The following is a 27818-nucleotide window of genomic DNA, read 5'->3' on the forward strand; positions in this document are numbered from 1 at the left end:
CACACACTAGACGTTTTAAAATAAAAGAAATGCTACAAGATGCTTATAATCATATCTTCCTCTTTTGCAAATTCTTTTATGTTAGCTTTTCTATTATTGCAAAAATTGAAACTCCTAATTGAGGACTTTTTTGTTCTCTAATTTGTCCTCCTAATTGAGGACTTTTTTGTTCTCTAATTTGTCCTCCTAATTGAGGACTTTTTTGTTCTCTAATTTGTCCTCCTAATTGAGGACTTTTTTGTTCTCTAAATTGTCCTCCTAATTGAGGACTTTTTTGTTCTCTAATTTATCATCCTAATTGAGGACTTTTTTGTTCTCTAATTTGTCCTCCTAATTGAGGACTTTTTTGTTCTCTAATTTGTCCTCCTAATTGAGGACCTTTTTGTTCTCTGGTATCTATCATCCAACATAATTTTTGTTGTTGTTCCATAAGCTGCTATTTTTTGTGTAGTTTTACAAACTTTTTCAGAAATTAAATAATTGCTAATTTTGCAAGGCTTCTAAAGGTTTACTGTTTTACTGAGGATGTATAAGTTTTCATTTTCTTGCTGACAACTAGAATTGTCTTTGCATGTCATATGAAAACAATTTCCTGTTGCACATGCAAAGTTTGTATTTATGCTTTTAACTCAATTTTATTCGGAACTACAAGATATTAATGTCGTAAAACTGTTCTAATGGTAGATAATTTATAAGGTGGCAATTCTAAGATTTAATGGATCTTGGATATTTTTTACCAACAGAAAGATCATATTTTTTTGGGAGTTTCAAATAATAAAATTATATAAATACACAAATATGAGATAAATTTTATTTACATTTAAACATAAACATAATATATTAAAAACATTTAGTTTGTAGATATTCAAAATTTCCATTTCTTTAGTGGTGTTTTTAAAATTAATTGTGCAAGCTGCGTGTTTCTAATGTTGACAAAGGGATTCAAATATGGTTTTGTAAGTGCTTCCCTGTATAACATTTGCATAATTTAAATGACAATGAATAAATAAATAATATAAATGTTATTTGGTTTTTATTTAATATATGTCTAACTTTATATTTACCTATTTATATATATAACTTTATATTTATATTGTACAGATTATTATACAAATTTATTTCTGTAAAAATTGGGAAAAACACAAGAATTCTAATTTTTATGCTTTTAGCCGAGTAAACTTTTTTTATAAAATGTTGTAACCGGCGTAATATAAGTAATCCACATGAAGTGGTGGTCATGGTAAACGCCCACAAAGCTAATGGGGCTATAACAGTTAAGACTACTGTTTAAAACTTTAGTTTTAAATGCTATAGTTACTTCTACTTCTCTTGATTCTATGACTCTGCAAACAATGGTTACTTGACATGTTGACTTGTTGTTGAACTTAATAAGTTTAGCACAGTAACAGGTGTCTTAAAAAGAATGTTTTTATTTTCTAATTATAACCCCAAATATTTGTGATATTAGTCTAATTTTTTTCTTTTTAAGTTTTGATTTTTTCCCTCTCTAAAGGGTTATTTTTAATCAAAAATTTATCATAAAATTTTCATGAAAATTATTGATTTAAAAAAACATTTATACTTTTTAAGTACAATAACGATTTCACACTTACTAAGTAAATAAAAGGTGACACAACATTAAAGATTTTCAATTATCAAAATTTACCACTTATTTGGTTGAACTTTATTGTGGTTGTTCATTATAAAATTTCACTTTAAAAAATTGAAGATCAATGTTTCCATAGAGCTTTAGCCTAAGCAATTTGATTTTTAAAGGATTCTATTCATCAAATATGTAAAAACAATTTAATTTTTGTTTTTGATTAAAATTTAGTTTTTGAATTAAAAAGATGTTTGATACTAACTGCCTATGCAACCCACAGAATAAGACATTATGGATATAAATTGTTGGGAAGCAGATAAAAAAGGTGGAAGAGTTATTTGATATACTAATAAAGAAAAAACAAAAACTTTCACAAAATGTTGTAGTGTGGTTAGAAGTGTGTTTGAAAGTAATAATGACACTGGTCATTTTGTACCCAAAATTAGCTTGAAAATTAGTGTGACAAATAGACATATTTTGTTTTAAACATTTTGTTTACCAAATGATGTTAAATATGATAAAAGAACAAAGTTTGAAATCAAAAATGTTCTTAAAATGTTATTTTAAACAAATTTTTTGCATGTTTATAAATAAACTATTTGTATTAATGAAAGTTAACTATCTTAAAAGAAAAATCTTTTAAAATCTTCACAAAAAAAAATCAACATTAAAAATATATATGGAGATAATTTAAAATAAAAACTTTTTTTGGAGACATTCATTGCTTTTAATGGTGTGGTGGGGTTTTAAACTCCACACTCTGCAACTTTATAAAAAATCTCTCCACTACTGATTACCAGTCAAGGATCATCTAAGTAAAGGTCTATTAATTTTTATTTTGAAAGTTTTTCTTAAAATTCTTCTTTTTTTTTTCTTTCTGAAAATTAAAACGTGCAAAAAATTGGCTGTGGAGATAAATTCACACACTATTTCAAACAAAGAAAATAAATAATGAAAAAAGCAGGTGAAAAACAATGAAATAAAAATATTCATAATAATAATTTTTTATATGTAAATAGACCTCAAACCTTTTCAGTAGTAGTAAAAGGCCGATTCTGAGCCATTTTTATTTTCGACCATTTATCCAGCCACAATTTTATATATATTTTAAAATATAAAATTGACCACAACTTTTATGATTGATTTTAACTGTAATAGTAAGTTACACCAATGACATGAAAACTTCCAGATTGTCCAACTTGTTTATCACCAGAGTTTAATGTGACTACCAATCTTCTTCCTGAACCAACACTAGGCATAGAATCTTTAAAATTTCTGTAAAATGAGATAGTAGTTGCTGAATCAATTGATGGTGCTGTAGTACCATTAGAGTTTATGTGAGCTAATAATCCAGATTCTTCATTATTAAATGAAGTAAGATGAACACTATTTCACGATGTAAGATAAAAATCTTCTAATCCAGATGACATGAAAATACATGTACTATTACTAGACTGATTATTTGCATCTACATATCCACTAGATAATGAATAATTACCATAGTTGTATGGAGTCCAAGGCGTTATAGTATTGTTAGCATGTTTAGGAGGAGTGCTACCATCATACATTCGTACTCTTGATTCCCACCAATTTCCAGATATACCAATAATATGCATTCTAATATATTTTAAATAAACCCCAATACCCTTTCCTGCAGTATCTATCAATATATATTCACTACCATAAGATATGTTAGTATATATCACTACCATAAGATGTGTTAGTATAAAATGGGCCACCAAGTGGAGAACACAAAAAATCACAGGCTAGACCATTAGTATCCATTCCAGTATTATTTGTAGTATAAGCTAAATTTCCTATGCGAAGTTCGCCATCTGCATATATTTTAAGAAATATGTTACCTGCTACAGGTGGTCCAGTAGTAATAGATTTATACAATGCTAGCCTTAATTTTTTTTAGGATACCACTGTTATTGTTATTAAATGATATAATATATGCATCTGTTCCCTTATCACCTGTACTTGGTGGAAGAGATTGATTTTTCGATCCAAGACATGTTAAACTTGAATCTGGTACTATTTTTAAAATGTGAGAAGTAGGTACTATATGGTCAACATAATCTTTTGTAGCAACATCATTTGGATGTATAGGAGCTGGCACATTTTCTTTTGTATTACCATTCATATCAAGTTTATCAGTCATATTATTTAGTCCATCTCTTCTAAGAAATGTGTTATTAGCTTGAGACATTGTTAATCCGTTTACTATTGATTGTGTATTTGAATTTGAAGTTCTTCCGAATATATCGACAGGCATTTTATATATGAAAGATTTTTTTAAATCTTTCAGATTCATGAAAAATCTTTGATTTTTTATAATTTTGCATTCAATAAGTTTTCAATAATATCTTGAAAATTGTATCCTTCATCTAATTTCTTTAAAAATTAAAGACACAAGTGGCCGCAATAAGAAGTATTTCCAAATTGAACTCTTTCACTATTATAATAAACAGGATAGCGTAAGTATTCAACAAGTTCAGATGGTGGAGGTTGGCTATAAGAGTCAAAAGTGTACTTTACTTTATCGTCTTTATACCAACAAATCCAATGAAATCCATTAGTACTTGAATCTCCTGTATTTAATATTCCACATTCTTTTTTTATTGTTCTATTTAGTAATTGATCTCTAACAAATACACCTCTAAAATTTTTTATTTTTAGTTTTTTTGCGGCTTCTATCAATTGAAAATTAGTTAGAGGTTCATTTGGTAAGACTAATCCTTCAACATTAATAAACTTGTCCATTTTATATATAATAAACTTTTTATTATATATATTAATGATTAATTGTTAGATTCTTTAGTTTCTTAGAATTAATTACAATATTCATAATTACATTAGTATTATCAGTCTCTTCAATCTCTTCATCTGACTCTTCATCTGACTCTTCTATTTCTTCTTCATATTCTTTACGAACTATTTTATATTTACTAATACGTCCAGTTTTATATATTATAATATCATCATAATATGAAATTAAGTCATATTTATCAATGTTTCTGATGTAATGGATTTCTAAGTTTACATTATCATTATTACAGTAAGCGTCTTTTACTATATCTTTTATATCTTTGTTTATTAAATCTTTATCAGCTCTATTAGCAAATATAATTATTTTATTTTTACTAAGTAAAAGAGTTTTTAATTTTAATTCTCTATTTTCCATTTTATATACGCAAGAAAATTATTTATATCATTTTTTTTAAAAAATTTTTTTTGTGAATTTATATGTACACTTCTATAATATTATACAAGTTTATAAATGGATCATATTTATCAGTGTTTTGTATGAAATAGATTGAAATATCAACATTATTAATACATTCTTCACAGTAGTATTTGTAATATTGTTTTACAGCTTTTATTATTTTTTGATTAATTTCTTTAATATTATTTGTATATATCTTTATTAATTTTAATTTATGATCGTCTCATAACAAAGTTTTTAATATTACTTTTTGTTTTTTATTTATTCTCATTTTAAATAAATAAAAAATATTTATGTCATTTTTTGTATCTTGTTTAGTATGACTTTGGGTGAAGGGAGGTGGTGTTTCTTTAATACCTATCATCTTAATGCCTATCGTCTTAATGTCTGTCGTCTTAATGCCTATCGTCTTAATTTATAATGTCCGTATGCTAAAGTGTGAATTCCGTCTTCTAAAATAACTCTTTTATCATCGTCTGCACTTGATGCAATTTTATTTATTTCTTTAGTATATACTTCATGTGAATGGGATCTTATTACATTCATTTTCCTAACTTGGTCTACTTTATTTAATAAACAATGTTTATAATCTTCATGTGTTATATACTTTTTAACAACATTCTTTTTTATTCCTTTACATTTTTTATTTTCTTTTCCATGAATTTTGTATGAATACAACTTGGATCTGAGTCCGATAAATTCTTCAATTTGTGCTCCACCTGCTTCATCTTTGAACATTCCAATTACTTTTTTATTTCGATCAATTTTAAATCCATTATTTATTGATGGATGTTTTGGATCAAATTCACTTGTATCAAATTTACTTTCAATATCATTTTTAATATCATCGTAGAAATCTTCTGTTTTTATTTCATATGCTAATGAATCAGTATCTGTGAATAATAGTTTTGCTCGATCAGCATATTTTTTCTTTATGTAATCATAATGAAATTCATACATTAGAGTTTTGCTTAATTCTAAAATGCACATTCCTAAGTAAATTGGTTTGTTGTACATTAATTTTGTTCTTTTCATATGTATAGCTATTAAATTTTCATCAAATATTGTTCTACTTTCGTAGTTTGGTCTTGATGCTAATTTAACAGCTTCATCTCTGTTAGTTATTAATCTAACATCGACTCTGTTCTCAATGTTCTCCATTGTTTTTCCAAATACTGAATTATTCATCAATTTGAAAAAGTCTTTTTCAAATTCATTTGTTGCTTTAGTTCTTAGATTAGTATTAAGGTCAATGTAGTGATTTAACCAAGCTCTTTCTTCAAACATGACTCCTCTATGAATTTTTGTGATCTTTAGACCTAATCTTTCATACAATTTTAGATTTTCATAATGGGTAACATAATTTTTCTTATTTTTCAAGTTAGGGACTAGTTTTTCGACTTTATTTACTTTTACCCTTTCATGAGCAAGTAATCATTATGTTCATCGTGAAGACTTTCTGGATAATCTAAATCTACTTCTAGTAAGCATGGAACTGATTTCCAGTTTTTCAATTCATCTTCATCCATCCATTTAAAACCATGTGTTGGAAGTGATTTACTCATTGCCCATCCATATAGATTATTAGCATCTAAATATTGAATGTATGTTGATTCTTTGCTTTTGTCATATGCGTCATCCATGTACTTATTATTAGAAGCTCCTAATCTATTTGATATACTGATTCCACTCTTATACCTTTCTTTATCATAAGTATCATATCATAATCACTTAGCAATTCTAATTTTACTTTTGTTAATTTTAAAGCTGCATCCCAAGCTAATCCTGGTGATGTGAAGTACCAAGCAGGATCTAATTTATAATTTTTCATACAAACATCTCTAAAATTTTCAAAGACGTCAGCTAATAAGAGCACATCTGAAACATTGTATAAGTCATGATAGTCTCTAAAAGATTTACATTTAAACTCATTCCACACATTTTTAGCATGTGAGTAATCATCTTCGCTAATGCCTTCATCATTCAATTTAGAAAAGAACAACTCTTTTGGAGGTAATTGGGTTTCATTAAATTTATCAACAGAATCTACCCAATCATAAGGGTAAATACCTTTTCTTAGTAGTAAATCTAATTGTTTCCCAGAATACAATTTTCCAATATTTTTACACTGTTCCTTTAATAAATTTTTTGATAAAGCATCTAAACTAGATGGCATAAATCTATAACTATCTAAGAAACGAAGTTCACGCTTAATTTCAATATTCTCCCCCTCTTTATTAGTAAACTCTCCAACTTTAATTTCTCTAGAAAAGCTAATATATTTTTCTTCGTTGTTTGGGATACAGCTCAATTTCCCTTCAGATAATTTCTTTATAAACAAGTGAGAATCATAGCCAGATAAATTGTGAAATAGAACTGGAAAGAATTTTGGAATTTTATATTTTAAATTACAACTATTATGAGCAGCACCTCTATATTTTCCGTTAATATGGCAGTGGTCACGCACTCGATCTTCTCCTAAATATTCTCCACAAATGTGACATTCAGTTGCTTCATCAAAATCATATTTATTTTTATTCGTAAATATCATCTTTTTTGGAAACTTAATCATATCACAAATTTTCTTAATATCTTCTTGTAAACTATCAACAAAAATTTGTGCAACATCATCTGTTTCACTACTTGCAGTAAATGTGACTGGACTGCTTTGATAAAAACTTTCATTAAAACATTTAATCCCCTATAACATTTTCAGGTTACATTACGTATTGTAACGTAAACAAGATTCGTTACGTTACGTGCAAAATGTCCGTTATTTTTACGTAACCGAGACGAAAGATTTTAGGTAACGATACGTAAAATTGTAACGTAACAATACGTGCAAAATGTCCGTTATTTTTACGTAACCGAGACGTAAGATTTTACGTAATGATACGTAACATTGTAACGTAACATTATGTGCAAAAGTATAATTTTTACGTATCCGAGATGTAACGAATAGCGTATTGATACGTAACATTTTGACCTAATAAAACAAGATCATGATCACCAGCGGCGACTTTCATATAAGCGATATATAATTGTTATCTTGTATGCGAATAAAACACTAATTATCGGCATACATTATTGCTGCAATTTACTCTTATAGCCTATATAATATAGGCTATTAAGAACGTACCATCGTCTAGAGAGTTAGGCGTAGACTAATACCAATCACACAATGTATATCACATAAAAACTTAAAACAAAAACTAAGTAACTAAATATATCCTCGTATAAATTTATAGTAACATAAACCTTACCATAGTATAATTTAATTATCATAATCAGAATTAAAAATTGTCAAAATTGACATTATATACACGTTTTTGCTTGTGGGGTAATAAAGACAAAAGAAGTGTTACGCTGATTAAATAAAAAAAATTTAAAAACGTTTTATTTATATTAAAAGTTTTAACGTAATTAGATTTACAATATTGTAATTAACATTAATAATAAGTCGTTTATGTGTTGTGTATATATATACATATTATATATATGTATACATATTATATACATATATATACATATTATATATATATATACATATTATACATATACATATTATATATATATATATATATATATATATATATATATATATATATATATATATATATATTATATATATATATATATATATATATATATATATATATATATATATATATATATATAAATTTTATATGAAATTTGAAATATATATGAAGAGGAGGGAGGAGGGTAATCAGGTGCGATCAATCCCCCTTTATTTGCATATTCTCTTTATTTCAAACAACTTTTAAATGTAAAATTAAGAAAAATTTATATTTACTATTATAATCTGCCTTTTTTCTAAAAATTTTCACGTTACGGGTCCGTATATGTATATATATATATATATATATATATATATATATATATACAATTCATGTTTAGATAATGATTCTTCAGAGTTGTATCCAAGTAAACAATTTCTACAATAGTATGTAGTATGTTGCTTACTACATGTTTGTGAAGAAAGCAATCTGCTTAAACTTTTTATTAAGCAGTAATGACTTTTTTCTCCATCTGAAATTAATAATAAATCTATTAAATGTTGACGATCATTATCTTTTGAAATGCGTAAAGGGTAAACTGACTTTTCAAATCCATACACATTAACACTGATATCTTTATTATTTTTCTCAAATTGTGTAATTTTATCTAATGAAACTGGAAATTCTATTTTATCCCAATTTATTTTTTCAGCTTTATTTTTAAGTTCTTTATCAACTCTTTCATGATGATTATTTGTTGGATTTAAAAGTCTAGCTATGCACCATTTAAAGCAATCATTATCTTCATTTTTTATATTAATAGCCTTTTTAGCTGCTAAATTTTTATCAAGTGGAATATATGATTTAGCTTTAATAGGATTATACTCAATAAAATTGATATCCATCTTTATAATAGAAACAAATCTCCAATTTGATCCTAGCTGTTGAAATGATGATAAGTTTTCTAAAATTTTAGATTTTGCTTATTCATAAAACTCATCTAAATTTGTAGATTCTAATATTCTTAAACTCTTAGTTGTAAACGGCACATCTGCAGTTATAGTTTCTCCTGTTGTGATACTCGTCTTCTCCATTTCATAAGTGATAACTATATTCACTTTTGATCCTCTATTTTTATTTAGTATTTTAATTGCATTTTTCTTAGCATCTTTAATGAAAGATTCTGCATCATATCCATCTACACCTTTAACTGTAAATTGTTTTGTCACATTTTTAACTGCTGATTGTGATAATTTAGATTCTATTTGTTTTTTGTATACTGTATTAGAAACTATAGATTTTATTGATTCTATTTTTCTTTTAATATCAGATCCTGTATCTTCTACTTTCTTCTTAATTGGATTTGGAATATATGGTTTAACCCACTTTAAGACATCATTATAGCTGTTGGCGACATAAGACGATACATTTTTTGCAGCTGTTGTCAACTTTGAAAATAGTCCAGGAACTAAAATAGGTGCTTGAACTGATAATGGAATTGGTTCATCAAGTATATTAGTCACATGCGAATGTCTCGGTTCATTAACTGGTCTCTGAGATAATGCAATAATAAGATCACTTTTTCGCAATTTATAATACTTTTTAACTCCTCGCTCTTTAGCGATTTTTTAAAATTCTTTTACATTTTTGCTATTCATATCGTTTTCCATTTTATATATGAAAGATATTTTTTATTATAAAAAATTTATTTATATCATTTTTCAAAATTTTTTTTCTTGTTAAAATATTTGATATGATAAATTTCATATAAAATATTATACACACCCCCATCCTCTAACTCTACAGTAATATTCTACTGTTCGCAGTTTTTCAAGTTGTCTCTGATTTTGAACAGTTGTTATTCTATATACAAAAGGTTTAGGAGTTAATATTTCTGATGATATGTATGGAATCGGTTCGTCAATTAGATCCTTCGGATCCATAAGAATTATGTTTTCCATTTTTTATATAGCAAGCTTTTTTTAAATCTTTTAAATTATTATTTATTTCTTCTCTTTTCCAATACAAACTGCATGACGTAGGCTTATACATTCTATACAATTCCATTGCTTTATCTCCCATTTTTATATATTTTTTAAATCCTTAGATTATTAAATATTTTACAACTCATCATTTGATTCACTTCCTAAATCTAAATCGTTCATTATACTAGTAAAATTAGAAATCTTTTTTACAATAACTACTTCTTGAAGTTTAACTTGTATTGACTCTATCATTGAACCAATAAAAATACCTTCAATCTTTAAGCATCCAATAGCTTCACATCTTTGTTTGATATAATAATAAGGTGAAGCTATAACAAGTGATTTTACAGTATCCTTCGGATTTACTTTACATTGACCCGAAGGATTTACTTCACTTTTTTTTTTTTTTTCATTTTTTTCTACGACAGAAAACTGTAGTTATTTCTAAATCTTTATTACTTGTAAATAACTTTCCATATATTATTGGAGGTTTATCTGCATTATATCTTAAAATTTTTAAATTAGCAAGATTAACTTTAGATTTTTTATCTTATTTTTATATACTTCAATTTGATCTCTACAAAATTTTTCAATAGATTCAATCATTGCAATAAACTTTTCTTGTTCATCAGATTTTTCTTTATCACATACAAATGACATTGAATAACCATTAAGTTTATGATTTTTAAAATCTCTATTTTCACACACACCATAGGAAAAAGAAGGTAATGTTTTAATGAGAACAGGACCAGCACCTGTTGGATATTTATATGTAAGTTGTAATTTTTGATATGGAACTGGCTTATCAGCTTTGAATATCTTTTACAAATAAATTTTTAATATCAAATGATTCAATTGTTATAAATGCCATTATTTTTATATATAAAATATTTTTTTTTAATTTAATTTAAAAAAAATATTTTTACAATGTAGAATTTTTTTACATTTTTTTTAACTTTTCAGAATTGAATACTTCAATCTTATATCCATTATCAACCTTTCCATCACGCGATTCAAAATATTCATATCCATGTTTAGTTTCTTTCATAGCTCTATATAATGATTTGTATACTATTTCTTCCCCTGTGTCTACGTTTGTTAATTTAATAGTGACTGGCTTTTTCTTAATTGATCTCAATCTTTCATATTTTGGATCTATTTCTTTTTTTTTTATTTTATCTCATTTATTCTAGGACGACCAACAGGTCTTTTATCTACATTTTCTCCTTTTACTTCATGAATTCTAGGACGACCAACAGGCCTTTTTTCATCAGTTGATTCAACTACTTTTGACATTATTTTATCTTTATCTATCAACTTATTATCTATAGTTAGCATTAATAATGTTACATTATTGTCTGATGTTTTTGTTATATTATTTTCTCTCAATAGATTTTGTAAATCTTTTCTAGTATAATACATTTTTATTATATAAAGAAAAAAATTTTTTTAATTCATTTTTTATATAAAATTAATGAATTTGAGTAAGCCTGTTTCGATCTGATTGAAAGTTTAATAATTTATCTGATATTACAAGAGCATATGCCATAGTATTTGCTGGTACTGCAGTATTAAATGTTGCATTAATTGATATATTTACTATTGATGAATCTAATCTTTCTCTTTGATTACTAACATCAAAAACCATAATTGGAAATAAACCTCTACATTCAGTATATAGAATGTTTCCATTTGTAATCAAGTCACTAGTTCCATAAAATTTTTTTACTAAAATCAGATGCAGTACCATAAGCTAATGAATACTTCATATTTGGAAATGATAGATTATAGTTAAGTTTGGGATAATTTTTATTACTAACAACAACTTCCATATTTTGCAAGTCGCAATGATCGAATAATGAAGGATTTGTTGTTTGATCTAATAACTTATTTGTTTGAAATCCAACAATGACATATCTAGGTTTTTTAGAAGATGCCTTTGGACTAAGTTGCCAATTAAATGATGTAGTTTGTGATACTGCCATACTATTAAGACGACGCTCTCTGTAAGCTGATTGGATAGTTACTTTTGATGATATCATACTGAAAAGTTTAGATTCTTGTTCAAATGATGGATCTAACTGTGGAATGTATAATGCTACTTTATCAAGAACAACTTTACCAGCAACTACATTATTAGCTCTAAATATGGCATTATTGTCACTTCCTCTAGTAAGAGTTAATGTTTGTATAAATCCAAAAACAGATTTGTCATAATCATCGCAGAAACCAAAAATGTGGTTTAAAGGTATACGAAATGAAAATGCTCCCTTTGTAGTTGGTTTTTGTATTATTACTCCTTGCCTAATTGCAAATCCAATGTTATCTGTTAGCGATGCTGTTGTTGAGAAATCTTTATACCATAATTGATTTAATCCCTTTGAAACTTGAAAGTTGTTAGAATATTTTAACAATCCAAACATTGTTGTAGCTACACCTGGATTATCAATTGTCTCTACATCTTTAGATGGTAATTTATATGATATCCTATCGAATAGATACATGATACCATTATTTATTAAAGATATTACATCTGTATTAGCATAACCTGTCCCATCATTTTTAAGAAGTGTCCCTTCAACTAAAAATAAGCTTTAGATGGTAGTGTATATAAATCAGTTTGATCAATTGTAATTCTTATGTCTCCGCTATTTAGATTTGTACCAATTATCGGATTATAGGCATAATATTGACATCTTTCAATTCCTACATCTTTCATTGGCTCATCATAATTAAATACTTCAGAAAATGTCATTTTTTTTATCTAATAATGAATTTTTTAAATAATCTGAGCCCATTCCCTTTTTTAACTAATTCTTCAATTCTAATAGCATTTTCACTTCGAATTGATTTCTTTGGTTTTATTGAAGATCCATATGCTAAATTACTAAGATTTGCTTCATTACTTTGTGTTCCAGATCTAATCAAGTTTGATAATAGCTCTTTACTTTTTTTTATCAAGATTTGATTTAGATACTTTATCAATTAATTTTTTTCCTTTTTCTATTGCAGTATTTTTAGCAGCTTCTATTGCTGATAATGATAGTTCTTTTCCTGCTGATTTAGCAGCAGTTAATGCACTTTTTCCTAAATCAGTAGCTGCAAGCTTTTTAACCATAGCTGATGATACTTTAGTTACATTTGATGTTGCTGCTTGTCTAAACATCTCTCGAAAATTATATCTCTCGAAAAGAGTATCGAAAATTCCACTTCCTCCAATTATATGCTTCTTAATATATCTCTTATTTTTAATGATGATCATTTTTATATACACAATTTTTTTTATTCATACTGCTAGAATATTTTGTATTGCTTTATATTCTTTACTATTTAATATCTTTTAACCCTGCCTAAGTAATTCATCGCTAATTGTTACAGCTTCATTTCTTGATGAATTATTACCAGCCTCCCAATCAGCTATTCGCAATCCTAACATTTCAACTAATACATTAGGATCACTTGGAAGAATTACAGTTTTAATTCTTCTCTTATCTCAATCTTAGATGCATAAGGATCCTTTTGATCCATATGGAGTATCTCAGTATTTTGAAAAGTAAGTGCTAATTGATCTTTCAACTTTGATATCCCTTTACTTATACCAGATTGACTTTCAATGAGTGGACTATACAACTTTGTCAAGCCTTGATTAAAATTAGATTCACCAATCTTTTCATTAAGAGCATTTTGTTGTACTATTTTTTTCAAAGCTTTGTATTCTTCAATAGCTTGATTTCTCTTTTCAGGATCAGTAATTTTTAAAAACGACATTTTTAATATTGAAAAATAAAAAAACATAACAAAACATAGAATTTTATGTTATGTTTTTATTTATATTTTTCAATATTAATAATATTTTTAATTTCATAATCTTTATAAGTGACGTCATCTGATTCTAATAATCCTGTTAGTACTGCAATTGATAAAATACTTTTTATTAATTTTTTTTCTTTAGTCACACTTTAATTGACACACAAAAGTCACACTTTAATTGAAGTACATATTTATCTATCATTCTCAATTTATAATTCTTTTTAACATTACTCCATTGTTTATTATAATCTTTAATTTCACTTTCTACTTTAAAATAAAAATCAGTATCTTTATTCCAAATAAGTTTATAAAGTTTTTTTCTTTCACCATCACTATAAGTATCTGGTATTTGAAAATTACCTTTTTCAGTAATAAGATTATAATTATATTGACATTTTGAATCATATCTTAAATCCAAAGGACCTATGCGAAGTAATTCAGTAACACATGATTTACTTCGCATTAATCCTTCGGATTTAATAATAGCTCCTGCTTTTCCAAATCCTAATAGTTCCAAATATTTTTTTTTATTCTTATCTTCTTCACGCTTACTACATTCTAAAAAGAAAGGATAAAACATATTTATTAACAAGTATGAATTAATTTAAGTTATTATTTGTTTTTAATAATATTTTCAGATTTACTTCGTCCTTCGGATTTACTAAATCTCATTTGAAGTAAATTAATCGCTTCTTCTCTTCCTTGATTAATTAATGATATCTTAGTTTGTTCATCGATATCTTTTTTAATTTTTGTCCTAATATCTTCAAGCATAACTTTAAACTTTTCAAATTCGCTAAGTATCAGCTCAAATTCTTTATCATCTATTTTCCCATCTACTAAAGCTTTAGAAATATGATCGCTTATCGTATTCAATTTTGAACTAGCAAGTATTTTAATGCTTTCATGCTTTTCTACTTTTAAATTTAATTTTTTATTCACTTGACCTCCTATCAATGAAAGAGCTCCAATCGCTAATGCTGCACCTTCACATGCAATAGCTATTGGAGTTGCTACTATTGTGGCTGAAAAACCAATTCCAACACTTCCTAGTGCCATTGTACTTCCAATTAACGCTACATCAACTGCAGAAATTACTTTTATTGCCTTATGATACTTTTTACTTAATGTTAATCTCTTTTCTCTCTCAATTTCTATTTCTTTTTGAATTTCACTAATCTTATTCAGACGGTAAGCAATAGGATCTATCTGCTGTATTTCAGTATATTCATTTGGTAAAGTCGGATATAATTTATTCATATTTGAATTATTTAAATACTCCATTTTATAAAGCAAAATAAAATTATTTATTTTACTAAATTAACATAGCATAATACATCACACCTTTTTTAATTGTTACTTCAATTGAATTATTGTTTTTAATAATCACAACAATATCATCAACTGATTCTGATACAATATTGTTATCTAAACTTAGCATTTTTAATTTTAGACTATTTTCTAAAGAAATTAATACAAAACTAGGATCATCAATTTTTACACCTATTTGCAAAGATATAACTTTATGTGACATAAATGCTCATTTAATATCTTCCTGTGCAAATATTTTATATTTAGACCCATCAACTATTAATTCCTGCTTATTATCAAAAGTGTCATTAAATACAAAATAAGATTTTGAGGCTTTTATAACAGTACAAGGCAAACTAGTATCTACTAATCCATAATTAGGAGTATTAATAATACAACTTGGAAGTGGCCTCTCATACCAAAAAGCTCTTTGACTTTTATTTATAAATTTATGTATCGGAGGATGATATACCATTTTTATGATATATCAAGATTTTTTTTAGATTCATGAAAAATCTTTGATTTTTTAAATTCTTTTTTTACAAAATCAAATTCAAAAAAGGTATATTAGCAAATGGTGAATTAGGCCCTAATAATAGACCTGCTCCAGTTCTCACATAACCATTTCCAGCACTTAAGTATAGTCCATCTCCTAATGATCCTCCACTTTTCCATGGACTCATAAATAATCCACCTCCCATTTTAGTGAACTTAATTCCTTCTCCATTTCTAACTTTATAAAATCTTTTTTTACCAATACCATTTCCAGCAATTTTATTAATCAGATTGTTCCCAGTTGCAGCTCCTACACCTGTAAGAAGTCCTGTTGCTAGAGACGGTATTACTTTTGATGCTAAAAAACTTCCAGCTGATCCTAAGAAAGGTAAAAGTGCTCCTAGAAATCCTCCCTTCTTTATTTTAGCATTGTACATGAGTTGTTTTTTGCTTAATTTTAGCACTACTCTTTTACCATCTTCATATGCTTTTGAAATTTTATTCATCTGTATTTGTTACAGCTAATGCATGTTCTCCATTAAAATCTGAATGTGATAATTCAATACTAACTCCAGTCTTTTCACTGATTGCTTTTTCAATTTTTTTCAATTGTCCTTCTGAAAGATGTATTTTAACATTAGTATAATTTGTAATTTTATTATAAGATTTTTTTTTTTCTCTTATGTGAAATCTAATAGAAATTTTTTCACCTCTTAAATCAAGTTGATTTCCATCTTGATTACCTATTGTATTTACTAATGTTGAAATCGAATCTAACAATACACGTTGATATATTAAATTAATCGGTTCTTGAACAATTTTATATCCAGGACCGACATTTGGAAAAAATGAATATATAATTTTTTGTGTTTTTCCATCAACATATGAATCTTCTACTATACTAGATGTAACGTGTGTAGTATTCACTTTTAATATTTTCACAATACTTTCAAATTCATAATAACCTGTTGAATATATTTGATAACTAAAACCTAAAATAGTCCTAATTGAGTTTGTAGTTGTAAAATCTACTTTATATCCTGTCTGAATATTTAAAGTTGAACGTAATGTATTGTTATTAGCTCCAATTGTTAAAGCTGGAACTCCTGATATTACATCACCATTTTTATTTAAAAATAATTCAATATACTTATTTATATCATCAATCTCATATGCTCCTACTGGAAGAAGAACATCAAACCAAGTCACCCCATTATCAGGACTGAATCTAAAATTGTTATTTGATAAATCAATATTTGGAAAACTATAATATGTCTCTAAACCAACTAGAGCCATTTCATATTGTTTATTTTTATCCAGTTCAATACTATAACTAAATTTATTTATTATTTCACTACTGTTTCCCTTTACATATATGCAAGGCATTTTTATATATTAAAAAATTTATTTATCAAGAATCCTTAAAAATTCAAAGAATTTTCTATAGATCTTAAGGATCTTTAAAATAGTCAGATGTAATATAAAAATTATCAAATCCACTTCTATACTTTCCATCATCTTTTTCAGAAGATAAATCTATTACAACAAATCCATGCTTTTTCTTCCATGCAGTTCTACATAACTTTTTAAACTCATCCTCTGACATATCACTCGATACATGATCTTTATAAATATGATTTAAATTCTTTGAATCTTGTGGAAATAAACAAATAAAATTTGCATTTTCTCTTATAGTCTGTCTAGGCAACATAAAATAATTTTGTGCAAGATAGAAATAATCTACATTACTATGCCTCCCTCTTATATAATACTTCTCACATTTATTTTGCTTTGTCAGTTGCAAATCATCAAATATCATTAAATTATTATTACTAGCATCGAGATCTTCAGGATCTGGTACATCATCTGCTGTCTCAAAAAATTTACACTCCATATCAACTTTACTATTTTTCTCATTAAACGTTTTTGAAACTTCTTCAATTACTTCTTCAGGATTTTCTATTTTATCCTGATACTTTAACAAATTAAGAATAACTTCTTTTGGTAATTTTTCTTCAAAAGATCTTTTTAATATTTTGTATTCAGGCTGAAATTGAGATTTTCCAAAAACTTGTAAATTGTTATAATCTAACCAACCAGGTCTTAAAAGTAAATTTAATAATAAAGTAGTTTTTCCACAACCTGACTTTCCAACAATAATTCCTTTTATACTTTTAGGTAACAACTTACTATTATTTTGTTTATTTCTTTTTACGTTCCATGATAAATCGACAACATCCATTTTTATATATAATTATTTTTTATATATAAAATAATGTACTGTGTCAAATGCAAAGAAAATACAAGTACACTAAATCAACAAAACTTTGTCAGCAAAAACAATAGAAATATGATTTGCAGAACTTGCGACATTTGCGGAACAACAAAAACTCAATTTGTCAGATCCACTAAGAAAGGAGGAGACTTAGTCAACTCTATAATTTCAATAACTAAAAAAGTAAAATTACCATAGGCAAAATAACGCATATAAAGAATGGAGTAAACCTATAGATAGAGTTGATAATGCTGTTTATCATCATGATCTCGCATATCAACATTTTACAGATACTGCAAATAGAAATTTAGCCGACAGAATAATGATTGAAGAAATGGGCGCTATAAAAAATCCAACTACACGCGAAAAAATTGAAAGAGGCATTATAAAACCTATCATCGCTTCTAAAGCAAAGTTTGGACTCGGTCTGAAAGACCCATGCAAAGTCGGTATTCAAAAAAACTACAATCGATCAGCGAAAAAGTCAAAGAAAAAAATGTGAAATGGTCTGACGAACTTGCGAACGAACTTCATAGACCCGTTATAAAACATTTCAGAAAAAGAAAAGTAATTGCAAATGGAATCGATGAAATATGGGCTGCTGATTTAGTCGACATGCAATCTTTCTCTAAATTCAACAATGGTATAAAATACTTACTCATGGTAATAGATGTATTTTCAAAGTATAGATGGATTGTTCCATTAAAGAATAAAACTGGAGTTGATGTTGCAAATGCTTTAAATAAAATATTTAAAGAACGAAAGTGCAGAAAATTGTGGGTAAATAAAGGTCGAGAATTTTATAATAAGCATGTTAAAGCTCTAGGTGTTGAGTTATACTCAAATGAAAATGAAGAAAAAAGTTGTCTAGTTGAACGTTGGAATAGAACAATGAAAGAGAAAATGTTCAAATACTTTTCAGCTATTTCTACTAGAAAATATATTGACGTCTTAGATGAAATGGTAAATAAATACAACAACACAAGACATTCTTCAATTAAAATGACACCAGTTAAAGCTAGTGATGAAAAGAATAAGAATATTTTTTGGTTAAACTTTAATTGTTTTCAATTAATGATAGAGTCAGGATAACTAAAAAGAAGACAACATTTGAAAAAGGATACACACCAAGATGGACTGAAGAAGTTTTTACTATATCACAAATTCAGTACACAGATCCTCCAACTTAAAAAATAACTGACAATAATGGTGAAGAAATACAAGGAACTTTTTATGAACAAGAACTGCAAAAAACGAATCAAGAAATATTTAGAATTGAAAAAGTGATTCGCAAACTCAAAAATAAATCACTAGTAAAGTGGTATGGATATCCTAAATCGTTTAATTCATGGGTTGACAATAAAGAATTGATAGATTTTTCAGATCCATAAGAAGTAGGTTCTTCGAACCCATGCAGAGTAAGTCTGAAAGACTCATAAAAGTTGTGGTCAATTTTATATCTTAAAATATATATAAAATTGTGGCTGGATAAATGGTCGAAAATAAAAATGGCTCAGAATCGGCCTTTTCCTACGACTAAAGTTTATTTAAAAAATTATTTATGTAAAAAAAAACAATGTAGAATACTCCCTGATATTTGAACCTCAAGCAGGAAATAACAATTTACTTTAAATTCAAGTAAGTCAATAGCAAATGCTATCTCTGTTAATTTATGCTTTTATAAAATTGTTTTATGCTTTTTATGCTTTGTTTGCCTCTTCCTCTTTTTCAGCACAATCAGACTTTCTGTAATATTTGAATACTTGTTTTGCGATACTCATTTATAATAAATTAAAGCATAAATTTCCGCTTTTATGAATGATACATATTAGTAATAATAGTAGTAACTGATAATTCAGTAAGTGTAATAAGTACAATTAGCTATATCATTATTCAGTATAGTTACATTATTTAAAATCCATATATCAAATTTAGCTTTAAAAGAGTTCACAGAAATGGCATTTACAACATCAGTAGGTAGTTGGTTCCAGTAAAAATATGCTCTGTTTGTTAAAAAATAGTGCCAAGGCAATAAGTTTGTTATTTTGTGATTATATTTGATTTGATGACCTCTTGCTGATTGATAACTTCTTGGCAAAACTTCATTAATTAAATTTACTTTTTCAATTACATTGAACAACTTGTATATTTGAATTAAATCACCCCAAATCTGTCTTACAATTAAAATAGTGAGACCCAATTTATCTAATCTTTTCTCATAACATTAAACATAACAAGTTTTTTAGTAGCAATATTATTCTTGTAGCACGAAGCTGAACCTTTTCTAAAAGATTAATTCCATTTTTAAGACATGTTGACCATACAGATACAGCAAATAGAATTAATGGCCTTACAAGAGTTGTGTATACAATTTTTACTAATTTACTGTTTAAACCTAAAAATATTCATCAACTTACCTAAAGCTTTATTTGCTTTACTTGCACATAGAGTTATTTGCATTTTCCATTTTAAGTCAGAGGTAAATGCTAAAATACAAATAAAAAGTCAACATCGTTCTGGTATCAACGATTGTAAGTAATAAGAGCCTATTTTGAATTTAATTAGAGTCAACAATTATAGGATCTCATGTTATTGAAAAAGTCGGTACCTCCTCACTGAACAAGTTTTTAAAATGCTTATGAAGCCACAAAATGAAGTCAAAAAGCATGCAGTGGTTGTTTTTGACAAAGGAAACAGTATTTTCTTTTTGAAGAACCAAGTCAGAGTTTAAATAACTGATGGATTTTTAACTTGATGGATTTTATAGTTTTAAGGACCCCTTTGATGTTTAAGTAAAAACAATATAGATAATGCTTATCTATATTGTTTTGTTTTGACAACAAAATCCACTGTAACTTTATACTTTTGAACAGTTTTTTTGTTTCTTGTTTTGTATTACATGGCTGATGATTGTATGATAAAAATGCAAAATTATTTTAAAATAAAAATCTAAAATATATTTACATATACATTAAACAAAGAAAAAGCAAAATATAAATTAGCGAATTGTTTAAAATATAATAGCAAATTTTCAGTAAAGCAAAGGTTTTAATTTAAACAAAAACATAATTCTAATTCATCTAAAATCATCTAAAAACCATACTTCATCTAAAAGTCTTTATCTAAAATGTGTTTAGATGAAGACTTTTAGAAGTATGGTTATCAACACTAGATAATTTTCTACTTAGTAAAGAATGAAAAGTTTTCCATTTTTGAAAGTCATTTTTAAAATGTTATTAAATTTAGTTAGTTTTCTCTATTATGTTAATTTAGTTAGTTTCCTCTATTATGTGAATGTTTTTTTTTTAAATAATCAAGAATATGGGGACAATTAATGATCCTTTTTAAAACTCTTTGTAATAACCCATGAGTTGAAAATAAATTAATATTATTTTGTATAGGAAGTAGATGGGTTGCCGACCTACATTGATGAGAATCTTGTTAAATTCAAAAATATAAAGCTGTTAAGTCGCAGAAGCCAAAGAACTAAAATAAACAACATTTCACTTAATGATTCATCTGTGTTATCTCCACAGTCAGTGTTATCTCCACAGGGTCAGAATAGTTATTGTGACAACTCATCTGTTAACTCTTTTGTTTCTCCTGTGTGTCAAAAGGTTGATGATGCAATTATTTTAATAGATGATGAGAGTTCTTCTGAGGATGACAAAATTTGTTCCAGAAAACAAACTTCAAATCTAGTAAAGTTGCTGCAGTTTTCAGAAAATACGAGACCAGCCTATTATGGGACGTGGAGGAAAAAATCTAAATTAATTAGTGGAAGAAATCCTTTCAAAAAAGATGAGGCGAGTATAATTTTTTGATGTGAAAGTAGTTTATAGCTGTTATATTCTCTTAAATGGTTTTAAAATTATCTGTCCTTAAATCTGTTGTTTTAAGTTATAAACCAATCATAAAGTTATAAACCAATCACAAAGTTATAAATGTTTTCCATTTAATGTTGCATATTATTTCCAAACTCTTTCAATTATAATAAAATTAAATAAAAATTTAGGAGATTTTTGATTACAATATTGACAGCGATGAAGAATGGGAAGATGAACCAGGCGAAGATTTAGATGATCATGTAAGATGTTTTACATACATTATTACATATTTTTTTACATAGTATATTAGTAAACATTTTATTTATACAATTTTATGCATCATGCAAAATTGTTTTATGCAACATGCAACAGTATTTTCTTTGTCAAGATTTTTTATTATTCAAACAATTGTGTTGTTTTTTTTAAGTTGATTTTTTTTTTTTTTTTTTGGAGAAATTTTTTATAATATAACTTTCTAAAAATTTTTTTTAAAATTTTTTTTTTTGTAATTTAAAATTTTTTTTCAGAAGGTAATCAGAAGATAAAACTGTTTTAATTTCAAAATTTATTTTTAATCAGCAAGAAATAAAACAGTTGGGTGTGGTGAATATTATATAAAGTTTAATCCCACCTTAACTATATCATTAGACTTTGATGCTTTTATCCTTTTCTAGTAAAGTTCTGAACAATTGCATAAAAAGAGTTCCTAAAAACAAACCTTTTTTAAAGTTATTTCTTATGTTAAAACTTTCTAATGAGAAATTATTTTTTATATATGAAGCTCAACTTCATTCAAATTTATGTTTAAACTTTATGTGTTTTTTTTTCTGGTTTTTCAAACTTTAAAAATATTTTGGGTATAAAATTTATTTTTATTTTGAAGATTTTGGGATGTAGGGGAGACCGGGGCAGGTTGGCCCGCTTTTTTTTTCTTGATGTGTAACTTTTTAGCTTTATGTTTTTTAATTTATTTTTTTGTGGAAAAAGGTTGACTAGTCCCTAGACTATCTGGAAAAAACTTTAATAAAAGTTTATAATAGCTTTTCAACACATGTAAAACTGTTTTTGTTAGGTCATATTGGGTGGATTGGGGCAGGTTGGCCCACATACAACTTATGGCAGACTTTGAGGTGGGAAAACGCTCATTGAGCAAAAACAACTTTATAACTTGATAAAACGAAATTGAAACAACTTTAAAACAATAAACTACAAAAAAATGAAGTAAAAACAAAATACAACAGTAACACTTTATTTAACAACAGTATAAACATTTATAATATAACCCCTTTGCATCTTTTTCTACACAACTCACATGGGCTCAACACTGACAGCTTGAACACTGTATCCACACAGCACCTGGAAGGCTGTTTGAGAATGGTTTGAAGCAACTAAGACACAAGATATCTTCCTCATTATCATCTTTGTTTTTCTTGTTGCGTTTTTGCTTTTACATGTTGGCTGGCAAAAATCTTGCTTGTTTTAGAGTTACTTGGACCGGCTTCTTTGATAGAAAATAGTTTTTTATTTTTTGAGCCATTCTGTTTTTTTTTCTTTTACTGCTTTCTATTCCTGTTGCAAGGCTTTTTTAACTGGTGTATCAGTTAATATAGCAGAAATTTGTTTCCGATTTCTGAGCTTATTTACATTGTTTTCAAATCACTTCTTCAGGAGATGGTATAAGTGAAGAGTTTGGAGTAGCACCTGATGTGCTGTCTAAATCTAGAAAATTTCCTTTCTTAGATTTTGATTCATTTGAATTAAATTTTTTGAATTTTTTTTGTTTACAATCCACAGATAAAACTTTGTTGCTAGGTGTTTATTTAGTGATGCTAAAATCCACAGATGACATTTTAGTGCTAGGGTCTGGTCTATCTGTTAAATATGATGGCAAAAAATCATTTTCTGAAAAAATATCTCTGTTAAATGGATAAATACCTGTTGCTTGGAAACCACTAATTATGTTGCTTTGGAGTTATAGCATTAGGAAGTGCTGTTTTTACTATACCAGGTATGTCATAGATAGTCATAGGTTGTTTGTTTACAGTAACCCATACATCACATGCTGAGTTCACAAACTTTTTAAAAGGACCATAAACACTTATATCTAATGGTTGTTATTTATGACTACAGTGTGCTGGAAATGATAAAAGTGTGATACCATTTTCTTTACAAAAATCAAGTACTGCTGGATCAATATGAGAGCTGCGGTTGTCAATCAATACCAGACAAGGCCGATCATTGGAACAACGTGCATGGATAGAAAAATGTTTGATATATTTAAGAAAAGTTGTCTCTGTCATCCATCCTGAAGAATGTGCTGGTCCATCACATCCTATTGGTCCATCATGAATAAAGTGAGATTTAAAATTAACTCCAGGAAAGATAGAATATGGAGGTATGCTATTGCCAATCGCACTAACCGCCAAAGCCATAATCACTAATGCTCCTCTTTCTGCCAATGTTACACGACCTATCTGGCGAAAGCCTCTACGTGCAACAACACAATCAGGCCTGCACTGTTGTGATTCCAGTCTCATCAATGTTCCAAATGTCTAAAGCACTTAATTTTAACCTAGTCAAAACATTATGTTAAGTTGTCTTAAAATAAATTTACATTATGTTTATTAAAACTTGTTGCTTGAGGAGAGAGAATAGAAAGCTTTGGATGCCTTTTTAAGAATCCGGAGAACTAATCACTACCAGCAGATTGAAGTTCTATCCATGAGTGAGGAATTTTTTTGCTAAAAGCAACAGCATATGTATAAGCAAACTGATGAACTTCTTTAGGAGAAAGACTAAAGTAACTATCACTTGCTTTCATTAGGTATTCTTCAAGCAAAACTTCCTGCTCAGGTTCAAATACCTAAAGAAATATAAAATATATATTACCATTGCACATAAACATTAAAATCATATTAGGTATCTGTCCCAATCTCTAAAAAAGTTCGAACTTTTAAATATACCATAGCAGTGTTTTATATTGAAGTATCATATTAAGTGTTTAAGCAAGTTATGATTCTAAATTATATTCAAACTAGTTAGAAAAAATAGAAATACCTGAAATCTTTTGGCATAGCCAAACTTGTGCCAGGGTTTTTATCTAATTTAGGTGATAGTAAATCTCTCCCTATAGCTGTGTTATCAGGCGTATGTTCTGCATTAGGCTTATGTACTGTTGCAGTAACATAAAACTCAAGTGTGTTATCATCATCAAGTTCTACTTCAGTTTGAACTGAAGCATTAGATATAGATGGCAACCTTTTGGATATGCAATACCTTCCTAGAATCTTACATGGTATATTAAATTCTCAACTAAGTGCTCTTATTGATCTTTTATATTTTGTAACTTGTATCACTGCCAATAACATTGTTTCTTCTGACACTTTTCCATGTTGTGACTTGCAAATATAATTTCGTACCATTTTTAGGTAGGTATAAAAAAAAATGCAAAAACCAAGAGTACATTACTTGATTACATGTTTTATATTTAACTATTTCTTTTTTATGCATTTATATACCTGCATACTTATTTACTTAAAAAGTTACATTTTATATTTTTCTTTTTTAAAATACTAAATACTTATTTACTTTTAATCATAAATCATAACTCATGTTTAACAACATTAATAATTTACATATATATATTTTATATTAAATTTATATATCATATGTAAATTTAAGTGTTAAGCATGAAAAGTGTATTATGTATAAAGTATTAAATTTATATATGTAAGTATAACTAGTATGTAAAAGATTAAATATCAATTAAATTTACATATATAAGTTATATTATATGTTAAATAACATATATAATAAAAATATATAAATATATACAATATTTAAGTTAGACATATGTAAATCTAAGTTAAAATTACATTTTATAATATGATTATTTATCCAAATTTAAATATTATGTAGTCGAGTGATATTTTCTTATTATCGACATATAAAACAAAACAAAACGTATAAAAATAAATCCCAATTTGTTTATTAGGCTTATTTCTGATCTAATATATTTTACAAGTTTTAATATTTTTATAACAGAAACAGTTTTTCCATCACAAATTTACCCGAATTATTTTAAAAATCTACAGGGCAAGTTGGCCACATGGCCAACATGCCCCGGTTGCATGGGGCCAATCTGCCTCATTGTCATGTTTAGAGTATGAACAACTTTCTCCTTAAACCATCAACTAATTTTGTGGAACATTATATACTAAAATAATCTTTAGACTATAAGCTTTGAATATGGCATTTAAATAATGCTGTACTGTCAAACGTCAGTGAGTATAAACATGTTTAACAAGTTTTTCAAAATTTACTTTGATGTATCAAAAATTGTGAAAACGGCCCCACACACTCAAATATGGTCCGATAAAAATATTTTTTTTTTAAAAAGGGATTTAACTACCAACCTTCACTTAGATTTCCAGCTTGTTAAAGCGTCTAGCCTTTGAATAAACTCGAATGGGCCAACCTACCCCGTGGGCCAACGTGCCCCGGTCTCCCCTAATTTATGTTAATTTATGTTAATTTTAGTTTTTTTTAAATTTAAAACATTTTTCTGTAAAAATTAGATAGATGACGAAGATAAAGAAGAAGATGAAACTGAAGATGACAAAGATGGATTTTTTGTTCCACATGGTTATCTTTCAGACAGTGAGGGTATTCAAGAAGATTCTTTTGATGATGACTTGTTACCAGGTGTTCAGAATAAAGTAAGTATTTTAATTGCTGGCAATTTTTTCATTGAAATAAATCCATGGTTATTTTTTATTTATTTTTTACAGAGTCATGAGGAGAACAGACCGTTGTGTTCTTTTGAACGAGAGTTTCAGAAAAAGTCTAAACCACTTAAACCAATATGTATTGGCATAATGTTTTGTAAATCATTAGAGACAGTACATCCTTTGTTAAAAGACTATATGAGTGTTGCATTATTTCAAACGGACAATGATAAAACTGAAGAAAATTGTGATAAAATAGAACCTTTAAAGCTCTCTGATAGTTGTAGCCCACAGATTGTACCTGAGGAAGGTTGCCTTTTTATTTATTTATTAAGTATATATATTTGCGTATGTATATTTTTTACAAGTTTTTACATTTACATTACTTGTATTCTGAGTAAGATTAGGATCATTATACTACTGGTAACATATAATCAAGTAATAAGAGCATGTTACCATTAGCAACCAAAACCTGTCACATGAACTGCTGATGTACTAATTGTAGGACTTGCGTTTTTGGTGAAGTTTGGACATGTTCATTCTAACATATATTGTTCCTATATCTTCATGGTTTCTTAAAAGCAGCAATTTTTCAACAAAGTTTCTCTGGATTCTGTTTTTCCTTACTTTAGCTCTTCTAGCTTGCGGTCTATTCTTGTTATCATGGTAATAAATGTTGTTATTCTTGTTACGATTTTATTGAAAAAGTAAAAAAATCCCTAAAAGATAAAATCAGTATATTCTTAATTCTGTAGTCCACTCACTTATTTGCTCATGTCTTGCTCATTTAGATTTTTTAAATAATTTGAACTGCTACAACACAATCATTTGCAATATTTGCATTTTTTTTTTTTTTTTACCAGTAAAAAAAGTTAGAAAATAAAAGTTTTACATTGTATTTAATATTCAAATTACAAAAACTGTAAAAAAATATATATATAAATTTATATTATTTTTATGCAAATAAATATAAATTTAGTATTTAATTTTGATTGTTTTGTTAAATTACATTCCTGCTCCATAATTGCTTTTTTAATA

The 27818-nt window shown here is 27.1% G+C and overlaps 1 protein-coding gene across 2 annotated transcripts in view; it reads left to right on the forward strand.

Annotated features, from left to right (window-relative positions):
• LOC100206623 (chromatin assembly factor 1 subunit A-B) overlaps positions 1–27818 on the forward strand; it is a 95505-nt gene that overhangs the window by 60163 nt on the left and 7524 nt on the right. Inside the window, exons 8-12 of one of the 2 annotated variants that reach the window (XM_065816802.1) lie at positions 21628–21781; positions 21869–22032; positions 22242–22313; positions 26631–26771; positions 26844–27090. In XM_065816802.1, the coding sequence (XP_065672874.1) occupies positions 21628–21781; positions 21869–22032; positions 22242–22313; positions 26631–26771; positions 26844–27090 (778 nt within the window). Of the gene's footprint in view, positions 1–21627; positions 22033–22241; positions 22314–26630; positions 26772–26843; positions 27091–27818 lie in introns of both variants that reach the window. The other variant, XM_065816801.1, reaches the window with a different exon arrangement.

This window comes from Hydra vulgaris, chromosome 13, assembly GCF_038396675.1.
Source record: "Hydra vulgaris chromosome 13, alternate assembly HydraT2T_AEP".
NCBI classification, from domain to species: Eukaryota; Metazoa; Cnidaria; class Hydrozoa; order Anthoathecata; family Hydridae; genus Hydra; species Hydra vulgaris.